Here is a 25,011-nt window from a genome sequence, read left to right as displayed (position 1 = left end):
ACATCCTTAGCTTCCAAATATATTTCTGGACGTTAAGCAACCAACAATCAATAAATCCAAATATTTGTATTTGATCGTTCCTAATATAAGTATATACAGAAAATGCTTCGAACGCATAACATTTATAAAGTTTTAAAGTACTGCTTGGGTCGATACCATTGCTTGTTGACTATCAGTACCCGAGGGTATCATCATGTGACAGTAGTCAGTGACACCACTGCTAGTTGACTATCAGTACCCGAGGGTATCATTAGCTGACAGTAATCAGTGATACCAGTGCTGGTGGACTATCAGTACCTAAGGGTATCATCAGGTGACATGTGCAGTAGTCAGTGATACCAGTGCTGGTTGACTATCAGTACTCGAGGGTATCATCAGCTGACAGTAGTCAATGTTTCGGTGCTGGCATAATTTATAATATACTTTTCTTTAATTAATTGTCCGGTTATGAATTTAAAAGTTATCAAGAAACTAAGGTTCCAACTCCCTCGGGCACAGTTGACCTTAGGTTTTTCCCTTTTGGTCAATAGCTCCTCACGTGTTTCGGTAATTATTCGTCCTTTGCTTTCAGAGATCTAACTTTGCGCGTTCATGATGAAGATAAATCCAGGAAAGAGCTTCGGATTCATCTACTAGTAATTCAAAAGGGTTTTTTTCATATTTTTTGTTATCCTCTCAGAACTGTTTAAATACTTTGCTTGGGTAAATTGATACCTGTTAAGTTTACTGGAGTTAATTTTTTGTATGATACTTGCATAAAACCTATGAGTTACCATTCATGTACCTGAATATACTACAAATGTGTGAGCATATACAAACGTGTACAATCTATCACTTTACATTTCAAGTTATGTTTAACTTTTTGACGTTTTTACCTATAGCATTTATGTCTGTTTGTTTTGCTCACACATTTTTGTCAATATAAGGGGATTATATGCGACTGTAATACAAGTGAGAGGATTAGCTAGCATTAAAACCAGGTTTAATCCACCATTTTCTACATACGGAAATGCCTGTACCAAGTCAGTAATATAGAAATTGTTTTCCTTTGGTTTGGTGTGTTTAAGCTTTTCATTTTGCCATTTGATAAGGGACTTTTCGTTTTGAATTTTCCTTGGAGTTCGGTACTTTTGTTATTTTACTTTTTAATAGGTCCCATTTTATTTGTTACAAATCGGTTGCTTTGCACCTGAGCTCTCCTCATGAATATGCAATGAACGCATCCAAAAACGTAACGCTCTACTCGAAAATAAACAAAAAATCCAGGCTTTATTATGAAATTATTGTTTTTAACGTATTTTAAATATACAATACCAAACTATATGTCAAAGAGAAAATTGAAGGAAAAAAAAAACGAATAACGAATGCGAAAAATAAAATAAGGGTGTTGTTGAATTATCAACGAACTACTGAAAAAATAAACAATTTGTAAAATATCATACAGATTTCAACATTTTGAGTCTTGATAATGCAAAAATTTTCCCTCGTGAACCCCATTGAAATATTTTGAAGGATGTTAGATAACTCATATGCATTTGGGGTCACCAGCATTTTTTTTTTTGTAAAGAGTAAAATATTGCAAAACATTTCCCCAATATGATTTTATAGCTTCACTTCTTTTCGGCTCCTCAAAATACCGCATGCATGCACAAACAAAATATTTTGTGAGCCACTAGCAGCGCTTTTTATTTATTTTGCCATCATATTAAGGTTTTTTTTAACAATAAGCGTAAGACATTACTTCTTATAAATTTGTTATCCATTATGTTTTATGTCATTTAAATTAATGTTTGAATATTATGCTAGGTTAACTGACATTGAAGTTAGTAACGACAAGAAAATTGATCTGTTACGATCTGCTTTTATAGAAGATGAAAAATTGTATTCGCAGAGACGATCTTGCTGGCCGCAATCATTATATAAACCAAAAAAGTTACTTAATTTGGATTCACTTCAAGTATCATATACTCCGTGAGGATTCACTAAAAAACTTTTAAAAATGCCAGATATCAAATCAACTTGGGCATATTAAACCTAATGACACAGGTAAACTCAGATTTTATTGTAAAATTTTCTCACCATTCGACTTAAAAGCTTACATTTACCAAAATATGAAAATCATTCCTCACAAAATTTTAAATTAGTGCACATTCACTTGCCATTGAAACTGAGAGATACAGTAAACCAAAAACTTTAACAACGGATAGTGTCTGCAAATCTTGCGGAGATAAAGCAGAAGATGAAGTGCAGTTCCTTTATATTGTCCCTTATATAAAAACCTTCGAGAGAAGTTTAGTATTTTCCAAAATTTGATTAAAGATGAAGATATCAAATCAGTTATTATATTTACTTATCCAAATAATTTGGCAAATGCCAAATGAATATGTTAAATTTGAGACAAGCTTTTCTGGGATGTGTTTTAGTTGATTTTAGTCTCTGATGCATGATTTTTTTTATTATTAATTGTTTTTGGCTTTTATCTAGCTTTCAGTAAGTGCGAGTACTCTCAAATCGTACTTTCGTGTTAATTTGACCTGTTGATACAATTTGTAATGTATTTTTGTTATTTAATGTTTACTTATTCGGTCGTATATCTAGTCTCACTATTTTTAGTATATACATGTACCACCTTTGATAAGTGTTTAGTATGATGATAATTATAATAAAGCTTAGTGTCAGTTGGTTTTCCATAAGTTATATGATAACCTTGCAATTTATGTATCGATCACATCATAATTATATACATTCAAAAACATTTTTGACCGTGAATTTCGTCGAGTACGATAAAGTCGACACATGTGATTATCACAATCTTTATATTTTGTGTGATTTGCTTTCTTGGATAAGGCATGGAGGCATGACAAGACTTGAGTATCAATAGATTATTTTTATTACCTAAACACCCTCAATACCATGTAACCCTTCAGTCTGAGCACATGTAGTTAGCAGTATGTTAACTTTTTATCAGGTTCAGTGTGTGATTTTGAGAAATAGTAAATGATGTGGTAAATGGATTCTTTTGTTGTATTTTTAACATGTTAACGTAGAGTTGTGTACTCATTCAGGATGAAAAATACTGTGTCGCCTTAAACTTGTCACGATGTTTGACCTTTTATTGAGTTTGGTATAGTGTAGGAATTAATACTCTATATCCTTCCTATCCCATTAAACATGTATAATTTTCGTTATTTCTCCTCTTTTGACTTAATACGGGGATGAAAAAAAAAAAAAAAAAAAAAATAATAATAATAATAATAATAATAATAATAATAATAATAAAATAAAGATATCATGCCAGACTTAATTTTATTATTGCAACGATATTACAAACAAAAAAGCAAAAACTATATTACAAACAAAAAAAACAAAAACTATAATATTACAAACACAAAACAAAAACTATATTACAAACACAAAACAAAAACTATACTGCAAACAAAAAGCGGCGACAAGATAACATGGGCTAATGAGAAACCATCAACAAAAAATAACAAATAAAAAAAAGACTGATAAAGTTAAAACTACACTTCATGTATAGTCTTACACAGAAAACCCGATATTGAGCAACCCCATCTCCCCTCTAGAAAAAAGGCACATGTACTGTCCAAGAATTAAACACAAAAAGGACACTCTAATTTGGTTCATGATCTATGTGTGTTAAGTTATTTGCATTGTAGGATATAGGATAGAAATTAGCGACGTACATAAAATTCCTGCACTTTTGAGAAATTATAATCCAACAAAAGTCTAAGTCTCAGGACACTGACACAATTTATTCATGTGATATTTATGATGTTTTGATTGATTTAACAGAATAATTGACTTTATGTAAAATATTACAAACGGCAGTGTACTAGACGCTTTAGACAGCTTGACTTACACTGGATTCCCAGTGGTATTCTTAAAAAACACATCAAAAACCTTGATCGAGGCACTGTAACAAACTATCATTTCCCTTGAGTAAACATGAAAAAATCAAAAGCCGTATAAGAAAAACATTTAATTAGAAGAAATAAGCTTAGACAATGACACAAATAATCTAATTTGATTTTCTTATCTTCTGTTAAACCCATTACAGCAAAACTGATGTCATGTTTTTATTACAGATGTCCGCAGGATTGAGACTGTAGCTATTAAGTACATTTTTAAATATTTACTTGTGTCTTTCCAAATTGATTCTGCGTACAATTTATGTTCAATTGTGTCTGAAAACAGATTTCGTTTACGACAAATCAGTTGTTATTAATCTGATTAAAATACAGATCCTGTGTCTAAGCTTTGTTATTCTGGTAATTATTACATCAGAAAACCAAATTTCAGCCTTTAATTTTTTGAAGGTGTATATTTATTAGACAAAACCAGAGGATCCCAAAAGGTCTTTAAAACCGAAAAAGTAGAATGGATCGTGTTCAGATTCTTGTAAGCTAAGCTTTGACACAAGATCTGCATTTAAATCAGATTGGTTATTAAAAAACTCATCATAGATACCAGGATTAAAAAATTTTGACGCGCGCTTTTCGTCTACAAAAGACTCATCAGTGACGCTAGAATAAGAAAATGTTAAAGAAGCCAAATAAAGTACGAAGTTGAAAAGCATTGAGGACCCAAAATTCCGAAAGGTTTTACCAAATACAACTAAGGTAATTTATCCCTGGGTCTGGGATAGAACATCTTTAGTATTTCGAAAAATTCCAAGTTTTATAAAAAGTTAATTTCATAATTATGAGTTCATATCAATTATGATTCATATCAACCTTTTAGAGGCATTCAAAACATTTTCACGTGAATGGAATGAAATGACGTTTGCATGGCATACGATACAGTTACAGGGAAGGTAATGACGTTACTAACGTAAAATGTTATTTTTCGCGACGTCAAACTGTGACATATCGGGAAAAGCTGCATTTTTCGACTGATTTTTTTTATCATTCTGACTGTTTTAACTTGAAAACGAGTTCATGGACCTCTCTTTTTTAAAATGACATTAGATTTGATCACGTATGAACATTATTTGTACCATTTTATGAAAAAGTCACCGACGAAATTTTTTAAAATTGGATAAATATACAGCAAGAAAATGCCGTTTTTTTCTAAAATCATGACACTTTAATAAAAATTAATTATTTCCAAAGAATTGTTACACAAATTTAGAGCATACTTGTGTAAAGAATATTCTCCAACTGTTTTTACAAAAATCAGCTTGTGTTTTTCTTTTGAAACAAAAAAGTTAGGTATGTCTATCCAAAGGATAGAAATGTAAAAAAAAAAAACGAAATTTTGAGTAAATGTCTAATATTTCGACCCCCATTTATCTCTTAAAGTAGCACATGAAGGTATATTTTTTATTACATATTTGAATTGACTAGGTGAAAAATAGCTTGTATGCAAATTTTCGTAAACAAATCACCGTCGGATCAAAACTGTATCGTATGCCCTTAACAACGTCAGAAAAAAAAGAATTTTGTATTATGTAGGCAAAACGCACGTTCGATGTACTAAAGTATAACTAGTTTTTAATACCACTGGGCTTATGCAGCTGACGGTAGACAGTTCTTCTTTTTTCGCAAATTGGAGGTTTATAATGATTTTATACCTATTTAGAAAGCTTTTCAAGTCGTTTTTGAACGTCATAACCTTTGGACTTGGGCATAGTTGATGCAAAATGATTTTTTGGCACGACAAACGCGTTTCGTCTTCATTTTTAATATATCATGAACAGGTTGAATGCCTAATCAAGTACAAAGATCATTAGAAACAGAAAATTAAGAAATTAATAAACACGTGATGTTTGGAATCATATGAGCTATGTTATATGATGTTAAGGAGCGGGTACTAAGCCGGGAACAGAAACTGCTTTCCTGTCTTTGTCACCAGATTTCATTTTTGAATCGAGAAAACAATGTACGAACGAGTCAATGGACGAACGATTAGTTATAAATTTTATTATTTTAATTTACCTTAAAGTCCATGAAAGTATGTAATCCATGAACGATAAATCTTAATGTTTATAAGGATTTGTGGAAAGATCAGTCATTATTCAGACTTGAGCGTTTGACCTTGAATTTCTTTTGAAAAAAAACAGCCATGAATTTTAAAATTCTACAACGAGAGCCTTTATTAAGAACATCAGTAAAGACTATAAAGCAATCTCAACTTTTCTCATATTTACTAACTCGTTTTTTTCTTTTTCTAGATATTGCATTTAATATTTTTGCCTAGCAACCGCTTTTTTTCTACATTTTTCTTCTAAAATAATGACACTTTTGTATATGATAATGATGTTATTAGCAAGAATATTGGATAAAAAGGAAATTACACAAAGTAGGTTCAGCATTTAAAACCCCAGATGTTCGGCTGTATGCCTGATATCACGTGCAAATCATTATTATGGAGCGTCATTGCCTAGTATTTTCGTGATCTATACAAATAATAGGTAGTCTTATGAAAGGGAAAATGTATAAACTGCCGATAAATAAAAAAAAAAAAAAAAAACCAACCTGCATTTCAGAGACATATTTGACACAAACAAATACCCCTATGTTGCTTACCGTCAATTATGTTGCACCTGCAGACAAGGCCCCACATAATATCTTTTTCTGTGTGTAAATCATATTACATTTACTTCTAGATAAGAGAGTTCGGAATTCTTTTGGGAACGAACTTATAATTATACTCCCTCTAAATGAGAATTTTAAACAATCATAGGTCTGTTTTATGGAATTTTGGGCTCTAACTGCTCATCAGCTTCGTAATTGATTTGGCCTTTCACCTTTGTTTTATTCGAGCGTCACTGATTTATCTTTTGTAGACGAAACTCGCGTCTGGCGTACATTAGTATTGTATGTTCCTTTGGAACTCAAAGCAAACACTTTATATTGTTTAGTCTGTATTATCCTTTACCCTTTCTTTACGAAAAATTAACAACATCTATTTTATCAGAAATCAAAACCGGGATTCAGGGTAACTATGAAACACACTGAAGGGGAGGTGTGAATCAGATGTGGATTCTATAAAAAAATATGTTAGAATACCTACAATCTTCTCGTGCGATTGAATATAAACCTATTAACTTCTTTATCGTTAACACATGCATTCCTCATTCTAAGCTTAGGATAGTTTAAAAAATAGTTCAAATTTGTTTCATAATAAACAAATGACCAATGTACACATTTCTTGTATTAGGAATGAACAAATGATACTTTAAGTAACCAACTCTCATTCAAACACGGAGTTCACTGAAACCGATTTCATCAAGATGCTAGATTGTTTTCATTGACAACATATTTGTTAAGAATGATTGATGTGTTTTTTTTTAACTCACAGTCGGCATTGGCCAATTAACTCACACACTGATCAAATGTCAAAGAGGACTTTTATGTTAAGTTTGTGAGACAGCGGTAACGTTCATACATTAAAACACTCAGAAAATGTGTGTAATCCCTATAATTCTCAACCAATTCATTTACTACTTTAACTTCAACTTGCTTTGAACCTCAGGGTTCCATTTATATTTATCGTGCATGGATATATCATAGTGAAATCGAAAAAGTGTTCACATAGGCCACGAAAATAGTTTCGAAAACTCGGTATATCGAAGTGTTAACCAATTAGATTTAAGAACTTAACTTTGCGACAACAGATATGATTTATTTTTTCCAATTGTGATCGTATGTAGCAACATTCGAGTAGTACCTTTATTGTGTTATTGTTATCTTTGTATTCTTGTCTTTCATTTTTGCTTATGTACTTTGTCTATAGAGTGTCTATATGCAATTTTGTTTTTCTTTGTTGAAAGAGTTATTTGTTTTTATAGTGATTAAGATGATAACACAATGTTGACTGCTGTACCCCCATTTTTGACATTTTTACCTATAATGTCTGCTTGTTTTCCTCACTCATTGTTGTCAATATTATGGAATTCTATGCGACTGCCATACAAGTGAGAGGTTTGGCTAGCTATAAAACGAGGTTTAATCCACCATTTTCTACATAAGGAAATGCCTGTAACAAGTCAGTAATATGACAGTTGTTTCCATTAGTTTGATGTGTTTGAGCTTGTGATTTTGCCATTTTATAAAGGACTTTCCGTTTTGAATTTTCCTTGGAGTTTGGTATTTTTGTTATTTTACTTTTTACCTACACACGTAATTTAAATCTCAGAGTTGATACGATATTCCAGGGCTGATATTTCGGTTATGCTTTTTAATGACGGTAGGTAGGTAGTAGCGTACACGGAAGATACTGAACAAACGTAATGATAAAACTTAAGTTATCTTTCAATTAATAATGAAATGACCATTATGGAATATATGAGTCACAGATAACCATAAGTATGTTTCACTTGTCTCGTCCTATAATACTCTAGTTATGATATCACCAAATGGGACTTTCTCCTCCTCCTCCTCCTCCTCCTCCTCCTCCTCCTCCTCCTCCTCCTCCTCATCATCATCATCATCATCATCATCATCATCATCATCATCATCATCATCATCATCATCATCATCATCATCATCATCATCATCATCATCATCATCATCATCAGTAATGTATTTACAAAGCGTCAGTGTTATAAACAACTAGTAAGTTCACAATAAAAAGATCACCAAACCAAAGCAGCATTATCATTATTGATAATCGGTAAGCTTATTTGTTTCAATCAACGCGTTTACAGTCCCACGCACTCTTTAATTTATTAAAAGTAACTGTTGTTTATGACTAGCTTTTTTAACTATGGAAAAACTAACTTGCAGGTGTCTGTCATTTCAGGTCAAAACGAGAAGCAAGTAAACTTTGGTGTAAAGAGCGAACTGTATTAGAGAGGATATTATTTTGTGTAGTATTACTGTGTATAGGAATTATTGGTATATTATTAGTTTTACATGCCATTACATTACAGGAAAGACGGGGTAAGCTCTTTTTTCATTAGCTAGATTATTTGTTTTTAATTGTTTTTTAAAACAAGTTTCAGGACATCTAACTGGCTATGCAAATCAAAGCAAGTTAACTTCTTTATAACCTTGATTCTCCTGCCCACTGTTGTAGCGATGTTATATCGGCTGTTGTTGATTAAGAAATGTTCTTCCCGCTGTTCTTGATTCAGAGATGTTATACCCACTGTTCTTAATAAATAACATTCTACCCGTTGGTATTGATTAAGAAAAAGTTTACCTGCTGATGTTGATAAAAGAGGGGCGAACGAAAGCAAAGGGATTGTCAAACTTCGAAGTCGAATACAAATTGGCAATGCCATAGCAAAAAACTTTAAAAAGACAAAAAGACAAACAACAGTCTACAAAACACAACATAGAAAACTAAAGACTTTTTACCGTTCTAGAGTTATGCCTTTTTACAAATGGAAAAAATGCTGAATGTTTCGTTTCCGTTCTCTTACTTTAGTTTGCCTCAACCAAATGGTATGAAACTTATACACAATGCTAATTACAACAAAACACAGATCAAGTTTGAATTTTAGTGGCGTCACTTTTACCGTTCTAGAGTTATACCCCTTTACAAATGGAAAAATTGCTGAATTTTTCGTTTCCGTTCTCTAACTTTAGTTTGCCTCAACCAAATGTTATGAAACTTATACACAATGCTTATTACCACAAAACACAGGGCAAGTTTGAATTTTAGTGGCGTCACTTTTACCGTTCTAGAGTTATGCCCCTTTACAAATGGAAAAATTCCTGAATTTTTCGTTTCCGTTCTCTCACTTTAATTTGCTTCAACTAAAAGTTATGAAACTTATACACAATACTTATTACCTCAAAACACAGATCAAGTTTTAATTTTGGTGGCTTCACTTTTACCGTTCTAGAGTTATGCCCCTTTACAAATGGAAAAATTCCTGAAATATTCGTTTCCATTCTCTAACTTTAGTTTGCCTCAACCAAATGTTATGAAACTTATTCACAATGCTTATTACCACAAAACTCAGATAAAGTACAAATTTGGCTAGCGTCACTTTTACAGTTCTTGAGTTATATCCCTTTATAACGTAATATGCAAGCGGGGGCATCATCTGTGTCCCAAGGACACATTCCCCATTTATTTAGAGATGATTTTGAAAATTTCATTGTTTGTCGTTCCCGAATAAGTTGGGATATGTATATCCCATATGCAGGTGAAGTTGGAATATTTCTGGTAAGGTGGGGAAATTTATAATGTCAAAATTAAAATCGTCTTGTTTGTCAAAGTACCAAGTTGAAGAGCATTAACCCAAAATTCCGAAAGGTTTTGCCAAATAAAGATTTAGAGATGTTCTGTTAAGTGATGTTTTGCCTTCTTTCCTTGAATAAGAGATGTTCTATCCGCCGTTGTTGATTTAGAGATGTTTTCCCACCGTTGTTGTTTTAGATATGTGTTAGGCATCGTTGTTTATTCAGAGATGTTTTACCCATCGTTGTTGATTTAGAGATGTTCTACTCATCGTTGTTGATTCAGAGATGTTTTACCCATCGTTGTTGATTTAGAGATGTTTTACCCTTCGTTGTTGATTCAGAGATGTTTTACCCATCGTTGTTGATTCAGAGATGTTTTATATATATATATATAGAGATGTTTTACTCGCTGTGTTGGTTCAGCGATATAGGATAATATACCCGCTGTTGTTCATTTAGATATGTTTTATTCTGCTTTGTTGATAAAGAGATATTTTACCTGCTGTGCTTTATTCATTTAAAAATGCTCAACCTGATGTTGTAGCAAGATTAAGTGTTCAGTGGCTTCATAAAACTTTTGTTAAAACATGACATATAATGAAACTATCTCAACACTTGTAGTTTTGATCTGTTGATTAATATCAACGTGTTCTACACGCTGTTGTTGATTTAAAGACGTTTTAACTGCTATTTTTGACTTAGCAATATTGAGATGTTCTACTCGCTGTGTTGATTCAGCGATATAGAGATGTTCTACCCGCTTTGTTAGATTTAGCGATCTACAGATGTTCTACCCGCTGTTGTTCATTTAGATATGTTCTATTCTGCTTTGTTGATAAAGAGATATTTTACCTGCTGTTTTTTATTCATTTAAAAATGTTCAACCTGATGTTGTAGCAAAATGAAGTTTTTAGTTACTTCATAAAACTTTTGTCAAAACATGACAGATACTGAAACTATCTCAGAACTTGTAGTTTTGTGTTGGTGATATTTATTTGAACAATAAACTTTATCGGTCCATTTCTTTGCAAATTATCATATTTGACCAGTTACGTTTTACTATCTTGTATAAATGTTACTTTTAAATGAACATCATTGAACAGCGGTAAACTACTGTTGCCTTTATTCATGCCAAATTATTACAAAGTTTGTTATTGATTTTAATGACACGTTAATGTTAAAATTGTTTCAGAACATTTGTATGTTCCTTAAAAAGTACTTTGTGAGACTATAATTTTGTTTTTTTTTATCCTGAGAAATGGGTTTTTTATGTTTGGAATTTGTATGTATACAACTGAAATCTGTGTTTTTTGTTTTTTGTTTTTGAATTTGTCTTTCCTTTGCAGTTGACCAAAATCAGTTTTATATGAACTTATCTAGTCAGGACAAAAGTGAAAAAGGTAAGTGAGAATAATTGTAAGTTCGTAATGAAATTTCTATATAAAAACAAGCCTTTAAAATATAATTTATTTTCGGTAGTCCTGCATTTTCTATAATCTATGTTATGTATTGTCCGCAAAATATGATATATGGCTTTATTAAAAACTTCAAGATAGTTTATCATTTTGAAGCATATGCCATGATTGAGGAAGACGAAACCAACATAAACCGGGCGAGTTCTTGAAGGATAAGCAGCTCTTGACTCTGCTAGCGGGATCGCCGTTTTTTCCATGAAAAGTAAAAGGTCATTGATAAGTCGGGGCTAGTCATAAACCAAAAATCGTGCATATTTCAAGTTACATTGTGAACTAACATTTTTCAAATGAATAAAATTTGCGATTTTTAAAAAAGCATTATCAATTGCACGAACAATGCTAAGATATAGTGTTGATTAGTTTGCTAAGTAGGCGGATCTAGTAATTCTTCAAGTTTAACCTTTCCATAAAGGTACGGAGTTCTTCGAAATTTCATAAATCATTGTCAGTTTCTGTGTGATTTTAGATAAACCGATAGCTTTTTTAGGGGGTTTCAGAAGTATTTATAATAAAATTGAGAATGGAAATGGGGAATGTGTCAAAGAGACAACAACCCGACCAAATAGCATAAAGCAGCCAAGTATGTTTCTGATTATATTTTCATTGTTAATAGTAATTTACTCAACAACGCACCTCGTATATTGATTTCTTTAGAGTAAAATTGCTATTGCACATATTAAAAGTGATTGACATGAGTCAAAATTGTGTCAAAAAGTTTCTGAAACATAAACACCAAATGTTTTAAAATATTTTTTGTTTTAATTTTCGACATCTTACAAAACACTTTTTTAACCAAATAATTAAAAAAAAATGTCAAATTTGTGAAAACTAAAGTCGTGTTTATGTCTGACCTAAAATAACATTAACGGAACAAATATTACTGCACCAGATGCGCATTTCGATAATTGTGCTCAAGGCCAAAATATTTGAATATCCAGAACTCATTTAAAATTAAAGAGCTGATAAAACCAAAAAGGACAAAAAGTATTTGGCAAGTAATCAGAGCTTTGCATGAGGGAGATAAATTCCTTAATTCAAAATAATTTTATTGAATTTGTAATTGTAAATTTTCATAACACAGTAGCCGTATTTTCATGCCAGTACCGAGTACCGGCTACTGGGCTGGTAATACCCTCGAAGACTAACAGTCCACTGACAGAGCTATCGACCCAGTGGTAGGAATCACATTAACGGTACCTATTTTACTACTGAAAAAGACTGATCGACAGTTTCTTGAGCGGATTCTTTTTCTTTTGACCAATATGAAATTGACTTATCTAAGATATTTGATTTTTGACATGTATGGTTAAAATCTTCATTGTCGTCGATAACATGAAAAATTCTCTGTAAAAGTGATCAGGAAATAGGCTCCGTTCTGAGGATCACGAATGAGGGATTGTGATTGGAAAATGCTACATTGAATAGATAAACTAACAATTTTTTCATTAGACGAAACAGGTTATATTCGGATCTCACTGATTAAACTGACACCCGATACCATTAATTCTGACTGAATATTTTCAATTCTCTCATACAGTTAATTATTTTTGGCAGGTACAAGTAAATTAGACCTTATCATCCCCTTAAGTACACAGCGAGAGTGACCCATAAATTGATGCTTCAAATTTACCATGATGGTTTACGTACAATGTTGACGTTATATAAAAAGTAAAATCACAAAAATACTGAACTCCGAGGAAAATTCAATCGGAAAGTCCCTAATCACTTGGCAAAATCAAATGACAAAAACACATCAAACGAATGGACAACAACTGTCATATTCCTGACTTGGTACAGGCATTTTCAAATGTAGAAAATGGTGGATTGAACCTGGTTTTATAGCGCTAAACCTTTCACTTGTACGACAGTCGCATCAAATTCCGTTATATTTACAACGATGCGTATATATTTGTGTTGTTTTGTTGTACTGTTTAAGTGACGTTTTAGAAGACCCTACTTTCTAAATTGTATAATGATATAGTTTAACAAATAACTTTAATAAAAAATGTCCCATTCAGTTTGACAACCTTCCGCTCTTACATTCATCATTTTTTCTCACATAATACACACTCTAACCTAATGAAGTGCAAGACTGAACAAGCGAGAGAGAGAAATGAATGAGTGATAGAGCGTGTCAGGGCTATGAATGTCACAGTCCTTTGGGGAAAACACCACTGTCTATCATTCCTGGAGAGAGACTAGTACCTTCAGTTTTCCTTCAATAGGTTAGAGTGCATTGTAATGTTAAAAAGAAAATAGACATTTCAAAATTACATTACATAATTTACAGTATTTCAACATTTATTTTTTTATTTAGCAATACTATTTGTAATGTAGAATCAACTCTTTTTATATTCATTTGTATTTCACTTGTCTAATACTCTATTACTTTTCTATTTCAGTTAGCCATTAAATTACTTCTATTTCATTGTAATTTTACAAAATAATAAATGTATGGCTCTTGGCACATTATCAGTAGAATATATAAATTAACATTGAAATTTATATAGTAAAACTGTTTCTACTGGACTCAATTTTTTAAAGGAGACAATTCCAAGAAAAAAACAAATCTTTTTAAATCTTCTCCTAGATCTGTTGCAAATCGTGAACTTACATAAGAAGGAGACCAAATGGGAATGAATTAATTTTCTATCTTTCTTTTCATTTAAACCCAAAATAAAATAACTAAAAATATTGAATACACATAAAGAAAAGTTCCATCATCTAACTCGTCCAATAAAAATCAAACAACAGAAATACTACAATTGACGTTAAGCAACAAACAACAATAAAGAACATTTCTGTCTGTTTTATATTTTACAGTTAAAGGGTTTATTCGGAATTGTCTTTCCATTATGTTTGTTGTTATACAGTTTTCAATTGTTTGGTCTAGTGTGTCGTCATCCTTTGTTTAGAGTAATGCTATAATACACCTGCGACATCGTATTGTCATCTGATGAATTACCTAGTGAATTATATAACACACCTGCGACATCGTATTGTCATCTGATGAATTACCTAGTGAACAGTGTTTTACTACCTTGAGCAGCTGTACGATGTCAATGCAAAGCAGAATTCTCTCATCCTTTTGGAGAACGTAATTTTTTTTCTGTAGCTTTTTTAGGGTGCATGTTTGCTACTTTTCATCCCGCAAAATTCAAAAAGAGCACGGAGATATTATAATGGGTATGATTGGCCATAATCGATAATTCCTTGTTCATTTTATTGCATTAATAGTGGTGTTACAAATATTATCTTCAACTTCACCAAAGCTTTGAAAAATTCTTCCCGTCAACAACTTTAATAGTCGCACCCTTTTTTACACGCGCTCGACAAACAATGCCTTGAATTTATGTAGGCTATAACGTTAATTGTTTAATTGCTTTGAATTGACAGTCCTGTTTAGCTTTATAAATTATAAATGCAGGGTTGTTTATGAAAATGCTTATCAACCTCAAAGAAGTAATTGTGTGTGCTTATGCATGGAGAAAGCGATATACTGCGAGAATAGTATTAAAAGAGAGGCAAAATATACCAAAGGGACATTCTAACTCAAAAGTAGAAAACAAACTGACAATGGCCATGGCAAAAACGAAAAACGAACAAAAGACAAAAAAGGTTCCCAAGTACAATAAGGAAAACTAACGACTGAGCATCACAAACGCCGCTAAAAACCGGGGTGATCTTACATGTATATGCTCCGGGAGGGTAAGCAGATCCTGCTCCACATGTGGTACCCCTCCTGTTGCTAATGAAAGTTTTAACCCGGTGAAACTTAGAATTCGGTATATCACATTTTAGGAAAAGAGGACGAGACTGTGGTTATGACAACATATCCGTCGTGTTCTGTGAAACAGTAACCAACTCGTGATTGCGTCCATGAAATTTTAAAAAGAACGACTTCAACTACATCAACTGGAACTCTTGGTTTAGTAACTTTCTTGTTAGAAGCAATCCTCTATTTAGTATACGAAATGCAAGCTCTGGAATATCGTACATCTAGGAGATATATACTCCATATGCAGGCGCTTCTGAAATATTGCTACATAGGAATGTAAATTTCACAAATGGGAAGCTGAAATCATCTGTTTTCTGTCGTTTTTTTCTCAACCCTTATTATCAATTTCTACATGCTAGTCAAAATGTGAGGCAGATTTAACTGTATCGGTTGTATCCTTAATTTCAAGTTCGATAGGATAGATGCGTTGAATATTGTCACCAAACTTTGAATTATTTCATCTATATAGCGGAATATGAAGTGAAGGGTTATTCTAGCTTCTTTTTATTCTTTATAAGAAGCCCCTGTATGTTGAAAGCCTCATATGAATAAAGGAACAAGTCGGCAAGACAAATGAACACAGTTGGTTACAATGTTAATTCCGATTGTTTGTTGAAAACGTGTTCTCCAAACATAACAAATATGTCGTCAATCAAGATATCAAGCATCATTTTTCTGTTTGAAGCAGAATGATTGTTTTTACAAAGTACGATTTATTCCCCTCTAAGACAATTACTTGTATCTACGTTAGCAATAATTTTTTTTGCAACAAAGCGTGATAAATTCTTTCAAATTAGTGTTTAGTTTTGAGAGAATACATGTGTAAATGGTAGAAAAGTCAAATTTGTTTAATACTATTGCAAGAGGAAAGAGACTAAGATTGTATATAATCTAACAGATCTTTTGAATATTTTAGTATGCACATCTGATTCCCGTCGCCCCTAGAGTATGTATGTTCACAATTACATAAATAGCCGACTTTGATTACTGCTGAAATTGATGTTAATAATTCAGAAAGAGTAACATGGAGAACTAGGGATACCCAACGTTAAACGTTGTTTATAATGACATGTATGTCATTTAGGTATCAAATACAGTTCATCATCTTTGGTTGAAATTCGAAATAAATATAGAACAGACTTACGATTATTCAGGATTTCTCTCCATGGTATTTGTCGTAAAGGTATATGTTGAGATTTATTTTCCAAATGAATTGGTAATACCTAATTCCTTTATCAAACAGTTTATGTCATGTAATTTGTACGCAAAAACGATGTTTTTGGGGTCTTATCTGAGGGCATAACAACATATTTGTCATGGAAGTAGAGCAAGTGCTTTGCAACATTTATTCTATAAAGATCGATGTAGCATGTGTATTCATAGACCCGTTCAACTTTTTACAGTCGTTCTATAGTTAGTGTGACAAGTCTTGCTAGTAGTCGCATAGAAAGACTACAAACTTAACCACTGGACTGATAATTGACTATAATTTACTTTTGTTAGTCAATCTATCCTTTACAGGTTCTTTTAGTAACGCTTCGTGTACCACAAGATTACCTTGTTTGGTTTAATTGCTCAATCAACACCTGATTGTAGTATAGAAATAAGACTAACAAGATAAGATACATCTGATAACCGTATAATGAAATGACAAACAAAATATAGACTTGATAACCGTATAGTAATATCACAAACAATAAACTTGATAACCGTATAGTAAAACCACAAACAATAAACCTGGAAGAAAATAATTCATATGTCTCGAATTCAGCCATACACACAGGAAAATTCACAGCATCTGAAAAAAAATAATAAAAGCTTACTTATTTTCTAATATTTTTTATTTACAAATAGCCACACCCACGAAACATTGACAGTGTTTTTGAAGGAGTTATAGTATTTAGACCATCGCATATAGCTATTTCTGTTAAATCTGATGCAAACCTGGTGTGGCGACGTAAAAAATCCTTCATTACTTTAAAACAGTTTTCGCACGGGTTCAGGTCTGGATGGTATGGTGGTTGAAACAAAAGTTCGACATTATGCTGGTTACCAAAAGTTCTCATATGACCTCAACAAACCGGCCATGGTGAAAACCACAATTGTCCATGATAACGGTGTACACATTTACTGTTATTGTACAGTATCGGTTGAAATCAATTAAAACAACAAAGTAAATAAGTATGGAAGAAAATACAAACCAGGAATTCCCACTATTATCGAGTTAAACGAAAAAGTGATGAAACTTAACAAAATATGTAAGTTCTCTTATTTACAAACAGGACAATATTGTAGAAAAAGTTATTCAGAAGTTCCGAATTGACAGGACATTGTTGCCTGTGAAAATCCATTCTGAACCTGAGAGAATAAAGAGTTCCAACGAGATAGTACAAGCGGTACATTATTACAAATCAAGGAAGCCGTCTATTTTTGCTTTCCGAAATACATAATTAGCTATTGTTTTTTTTTATGGTATTACAACACGAGAAAACGAACCAAGTGCAAATAAAATATCAAATATTTTGAATCACGACTTTAAAATGTCATTTAAAAAGCCGAAAAGTGTGCTAGAGAGATGGTGTTTAGGTTAAGTTTGATAAATACATTGATAATATAAGTAGGAAAAAAACATATACAATTTAGTTTATTTTGAATCATATGTGGTCAAAACTATTGAAAATAGACTAAGTTTATTTGTTCAGTGTATGTTCACTGGTGTTAATATGTCTTTTGATTGAGTTAAGCCATTTCAATTGATATTTCATAGTGTGTCTTTCTATGTTGTGATGTTACACTATTGTTTCAGATAAGGGTGAAGGTTTGGTACCGTTAAAACGTTAAAACCCGCTGCAAATGTTTGCACCTGTCCTAATTCAGAAATCTGATGTTCAGTATTTGTCGTTTGTTGATGTGGTTCATAAGTGTTTCTCGTTTCTCGTTTTTTATATAGATTAGACCGTTGGTTTACCCGTTTGAATGGTTTTACACTAGTAATTTTTGGGGCCCTTTATAGCTTGCTATTCGGTGTGAACCAAGGCTCCGTGTTGAAGACCGTACTTTGACCTATAATGGTTTACTTTTATAAATTTTGACTTGGATGGAGAGTTGTCTCATTGGCACTCATACCACATCTTGTTATATCTAAGTATATTGACACTAATTTATTGCCACTAGACGTTAAGCAACCAATAATCAATTAATCAATAATCACGATATTTTTGTTTGTTTGTCATTTTTTCTGTACGGCAATCAGGTGTTGATTGAATAATTAAACCAAACAAGGTACATGGAGCGTTACTAAACGAACTTGTAAAGAATAGATAAACTAACAAAAGTAAATTATAGTCAATCAACAGTCCAGTGGTTATGTTTGTAGTCTTTCTATACGAATACTAGCAAGATTTGTCACACTAACTATAGAACGACTGTAAGTTAAAACTCAATTGTTGAAGGCCGTACAGTTGCCTATAATTATTACATCTGGGACTATTATACTAACGTCTCGTTCTAACGACCGTGATGTTGAGTATTATTACACTGATTGGTGGTAACGGTTTCCAGTCCCGTTAGTATAATAGTCCCAGCTTACATCCTCTTCATTTGGAACTCTGGTGAATATTTTTTCAATCTTTTTTTTATATAGATACTGTAAGATGTTCAGGTTTATTGTTTGTCATTTTACTATACGGTTATCAGGTTTTGTCATTTTTCTTGACTGCAATCAGGTGTATTGTTTGTCACTTTTCTTTGCCGCAATCAGGTGTATTATTTGTCATACTGGTGTTGATTGGGCAATTGAACCAAACAAGGTAATCTTGTGGTACATGAAGCGTTACTAAAAGAACTTGTAAAGAATAAATTGACTAACAAAAGTAAATTATTTTCAATTATCAGTCCAGTGGTTAAGTTTGTAGTCTTTCTATACGACTACTAGCAAGACTTGTCACACTTACTATAGAACGACTGTAAATTCTAATTTATATCAAAGATCTTACAACATTAACCCATTTGCAAAGAGTATCTACTACTTCTTCTTTGCGTTTAGCCCATGTCCTGGCATATTTCTCGACTGAATCCTTCAGTATTTCGAAGTTGTGTTTCTGATTGATGGATTTACGCACACGATATTTCTGTCATTTGCAGATGAATAACACATTTTGCAGAGAAGTGTTAGAGACAATGTTCATGTCACCATTAATAACGTAGCCAGCCGGGTTATATCTGAATGGGGAACTAACGCAAGTGTAATCAGGAAGTTTAAACTTTAAGTCGTCAATATTGAGATCCTGCAACATGTGTTTGTAATTGAAAATATTAGTTGCAATTTTCTTTGTATAAGTATCAGAGATGATAGGTACAGACTGATCTTTAAATTAGAGAGGTATTTTCGAGTGGTCTTTCTGAAGCTGTAGTGAAAAATCTAAAGAAGAAGAAGGACGTAGTGGGCATGAACTCCAAAACAGATGTTAATGACAGAAAGAATATCTGTTATCGAATGATTCCCACTCAAAATAAATAAGTATTAGGGAGCAGAAAAAACTACAGTTTGCATATCTCTTAAAGGTAGAGAGAGAGTCATATTGATTGATTTGATCTGGACGACAAATAAGCGACACAAAAAGCGCAAGTCTCCTCATTTAGTAATACAGATTCATCAACCGGGTCTCGAATATCCATACTGTCAGAGCATACGTATAAACTTTCTTCCTCCCTTCCTGCCGTGAACAATGTTATAACTTATTTAAGCCAATATAATCTTAGCCACATAAGTAAGCAACATATCAGAACTAACCGGTGTTAAGTAATAATTTCAAGATGGCGTGTTCATCGACTGAAATTAATAGTTTTGCACCCTGATGCAAAGCAATAATCTTGAGCTGCATTCATACGACATGGGTTGCTTTCAAATATGACGGAATCAAATGATTCCTCTTTCAACCAATAACAGATCAGATTTCATATGAATTGAACACCTGTTGTAAATATGAAGTGATGAATTATACTTAACCATTAAGAACCATTGGTTCGGTAGCATTATTTTGAGCACCAACCCTGTATCAAGGAATTCCGATGGTAAATATCATATCAGCCTGATGATGTATACGACATATTCAGATCTTGTGCAGTGTTGCTACAAAAATATTGAAATTTTGCATTTGGAAAATTGAAGTCGACTCATTTATTTTCAATCAACCGAGCGTAAGTCAAACACACCTTGTTGTTCTTCTATTGTTTTTCCACGTAGATAATAACACAAGAGGATCAAAAGTTATAAACTACTGTTAAAGTATTACAGAATACTTACTAAAAAAATAATAACACATACAAAAAAGATAGAAAAGGGGGCCATTCCCCAAGCGCCTGTGAATTCTTCTACCCGATTTTACCAAAGTGTTCCCATGCTCAGAACAAACGTCAGATCAAATCACCGTAAAACGTAGTCTTTATTATTATCTATCTTAGGCATCGTTTTTCAATCTATCGAAAAAAAAAAAAATCAAATTGAAAGGAAGCAAAAAAAAAAAAAAATACAAATGCAATATCTGATCTTTCATCTGCAATGATTTACTATTTACTCACCGTATTATTTCATACAAAAATGGCTTGCTTGATGTATTTTTTATAAACATAATGATTATGGTAATTGCGTGATAAAATTCTAGATTCTATCAAGTCAAATGTCTGCCTTTGAACTCTCTCTCTCTCTCTCTCTCTCTCTCTCTCTCTCTCTCTCTCTCTCTCTCTCCGTCATATGTTTATGTCAGGGATTCATTTTTCTGAGATTTAATTTTATTTTTCAGAACGAGAAAAAGCCGCGAAGATATGCATGACAAGAGATTGTGTGAAAGCAGGTAAAATCATAATCCAGATGTAATATATTATAGACTATTGAAGGGTACATATACATGTACATACCATGTAGACATACACGGCATTCACAGTTACATGTACAATGACACCGATCATAGGTTGTGTGAACAAATAAAATAATACAAGGCATGACATGCTGCAAAATACCGATGCAGATTAAAAGTAACATTTGCTACGCAAACATACAATGGATAAGTGAAAAACATGTAATTATAACCATGATAACACACAGGAAGATGTTCACAAACGAAAGACTCATCATCGCTAGTACGAGAAATGTGTTTATAAAGAAAACCAAAAGATCTGTGATGAAATAGCATTATTATGATTTGTTCTTTGTCTTGGATAAAATAAATCGTATCTATTTAATAATGCTGCAATATGTCGTCAGAAAATCTTTTTATGATTTTTTAAGGTTTAATTTGTCAAAAACCTACTAAGAAACTAGGCTGAAAATTATGTATGTAATTGCGATCTTTCAGAATGAATGCCATTATAAATATATTTGGAAATATTCAACAGGTGCCATGTGTGTTTTTTCGCACCAGCTGAAACAAAGTACATAAAGTTAACCATAACTTTAATTCTTATTGTTAATACTATTTTTTTTTTTTTTTTTCTCGACCGTACATAGAATAATGAGGAAAATTCATTTTCCAGATTTCATTTGACAATAAAGTATACATTTTCATAAGACAATAAAGTAAACATTTTCATAAGACAATAAAGTATACATTTTCATAAGACAATAAAGTACACATTTTCATAAGACAATAAAGTAAACATTTTCATAAAATAATAAAGTATACATTTTCATAAGACAATAAAGTAAACATTTTCATAAGACAATAAAGTATACATTTTCATAAGACAATAAAGTAAATATTTTCATAAGACATATAAAGTAATAATTTTCATAAGACAATAAAGTATAGATTTACATAAGACAATGGCGTATACATTTTCATAAGACAATAAAGTAAACATTTTCATAAGACAATAAAGTATTCATTTCCATAAGACAATAAAGTATACATTTCTATAAGACAATAAAGTATACATTTTCTTTGTGCTATAATATCATATTATGTTCCTACTTGGTTATTGTTATGCTATTTTGCTTCCAGCTGCAAGAATATTGCAAGGAATGAACCCGTCATCGAATCCTTGCGATGACTTTTATGAATATGCATGTGGTAACTGGAACAAAGTAAACATCATTCCCGATGACAGGTCAAGCTATAATACATTTGCTAAACTCTTAGATGACCTACAAGTCATAGTGAAAGGTAAACTCGAATAGATTGCTAGTGACTGTATTAACCAGATTTTAATAGCATGAATATTATAGTTTTATCTTTGTCAGTTTGTCTGTATATGTCTGTCTTCTGTCCGTCCGTCAACAATTTTCTGTGAACGGAAAAACTTCACAAAGTACGGATGCATAATAATTATGTAGATGTGCATTTGAGCAATTTTTATACTTTTTGTGTGCGTAAAACCTAAAAGTATGCAAAACAGAAAATCTTCAAAAGTATGGAGAGGATGGAGCACAATTTTTCACAGTTGTACAGTATTAGTAACCTAATTTTTTATCAAAAATCACAATATATATATATATATATGTTTACGTCTAGATATCGTAAAATATAAGCCGCTTGACACAAAGTGAAACATTGGGGCTGGCGGGTGATATTTTACGACATCAGTGTGTAGAAATCCCGATGATCTATACATATATATATATATCAAATTTCGTGGAAATCCCCTTTTATGCTAGGAATTCAACAAAATTTAATATATTGAAGTTCATATTAATGCAATTCAAAATTGATTCTCGTTGTTATAAATTATGAGCGTTTTATTTTTTTGTGAATATAAAATAATTTATTTTGGTAAAAAATTAATTCTTAAAAAGAGAAGTACATGTACACAATTGTATATAGTTGTTTTGCTTCATTTGTAGGAGTGCATATTAAGTTTTGCAATGACTTATACATCCTTGGGTTTCATGTTTGCTTTGAGCGTCCCTAATGAATGTAAATTAAGAAAAGCAGTTCAGACGCAACTAATTTACAAAGATAGTTTGTTATTTTTATTAATTTTCTTGTGATAAATTGGATAAAACATGGGAACAAGAGAAATCACATATTTAAGACCATCTGTTTGTCTTTTGATTTCAACAAAAATGATACATAGGTGGGTTAAATTATTCCAAATTGATTCCTGATATCACACATTATCTATCTGTCGCCTTTTTCAAAATGACCTTCAAAGTACGTTATACATTCAAAGTGCTCAGATTTCAAAGAAATTCGATAACTACATAAAATATTATACCATGAGTTGATTTCTTATGTCAAAAATTATCCGTCGGCTCCCATTTTCAAAAATATCTATTGGCCGCTATTTTCATAATATTTAAACATTAAAACTAGTTGGATATATGTATTTTGTAGGGCACTAATACACATCATGTTTCACTTTAAACACAAAAGCAACGCAAGATGATACCTAAGGAACTTACAACGGCATTAATTATGTGTTTTCTTTGACTCACACAAGATATAAGCAAGTGAAACCTTCCTTTCATGTCAATGTCTGTTTTTATACCCCCGCCGTAGCAGAGAGGTCATTAGGTTTACCCTTGTACGTCTGTACGTCCGTACGTCCCGAACTTGGTTTCCGTTCTCTAACTTTAGTTTGCCTCAACCAACTTTAATGAAATTATACACATGCTTATTACCACAAAACACAGATCAAGTTTGAATTTGGGTGGCGTCACTTTTACCTTTCTAGAGTTATGCCCCTTTACAAATGAAAAAAATGCTGAATTTTTTGGTTCCGTTCTCTTACTTAAGTTTGTCTAAACCAAATGTTATGAAGCTTATACACAATGCTTATTACCAGAAAACTCAAATCAAGTTCTTGAGTTATGTCCCTTTATAACGTTAAATGCAAGCGGGGGCATCATCTATGTCCAATGGACACATTCCCCATTTATCTATTATTATTATTATTATAGCACCACTTTTTTTGTCCACCATATATCTCGGAATTGTATGGACCAATTCTAAAGGAACTATACAATAATGTTAACCGGCATGTGCATATGGCATTTTCAAGATGGCTACCGTTGCCATGGAAACTGCTAAAATGTGAAAAAAAAATTCAAAATTCAAAATCTTTTAATATCCAACTGGATGAAGCTTTATGGAAATTTTACCTGTTACATCTAGATGTGCAGATGGTATTTAGAAATTCTAAAATGGCTGCCATTGCCATGAAAACGGGGGAAATGTTTAACATTGACCTTATGGAAAAACACATTAAACCAGCATTTTCTTAAAGAATATATGATCAAACCCATTGATTCTTTAATCACGTGTAGCATGTTATGGGTCAATCTTGTATCTGTTGTTGGAATTTTGAAATTGTCTACCGTAACCATGGAAACATCAAATATATCCAAAATTTCAAATACACCAAACTTTCTGAAACTTTGCAGAAATGTTTAATGACATGTGAGGAGTTGATATTTGACTTTGGAATTTTCAAATGGCCACCATGGACACAGTAAAAATGTATGAAATGGAAAATGCTTAAAATCTTGTGCAAATTTACAGAAATATGCGTCGTCATGCATTTCTGTCCATTGACTGTTGAAAAGTTTAAAAATGGTTGCAGTTTAGAAACAATTGGTGGACGAGGGTGCCATCCGCTATCG

At 32.2% G+C, this 25,011-nt stretch overlaps 1 protein-coding gene across 1 annotated transcript in view; it reads left to right on the top strand.

Moving 5' to 3' along the window:
* Nucleotides 1-25,011, top strand: part of LOC127720567 (neprilysin-4-like) — a 107,911-nt gene that overhangs the window by 53,109 nt on the left and 29,791 nt on the right. Inside the window, exons 3-6 of the mRNA XM_052227178.1 lie at nt 8,767-8,906; nt 11,507-11,560; nt 21,215-21,265; nt 22,412-22,573. Of these exons, the coding sequence (XP_052083138.1) occupies nt 8,767-8,906; nt 11,507-11,560; nt 21,215-21,265; nt 22,412-22,573 (407 nt within the window). The remainder of the gene's footprint in view (nt 1-8,766; nt 8,907-11,506; nt 11,561-21,214; nt 21,266-22,411; nt 22,574-25,011) is intronic.

The sequence above is a fragment of the Mytilus californianus genome, unplaced genomic scaffold (genome assembly GCF_021869535.1).
Source record: "Mytilus californianus isolate M0D057914Y unplaced genomic scaffold, xbMytCali1.0.p SCAF_11, whole genome shotgun sequence".
NCBI lineage: Eukaryota > Metazoa > Mollusca > Bivalvia > Mytilida > Mytilidae > Mytilus > Mytilus californianus.
Note: the sequence above shows the minus strand (reverse complement) of the source record. Positions and strands in the feature narration are given on the sequence as shown.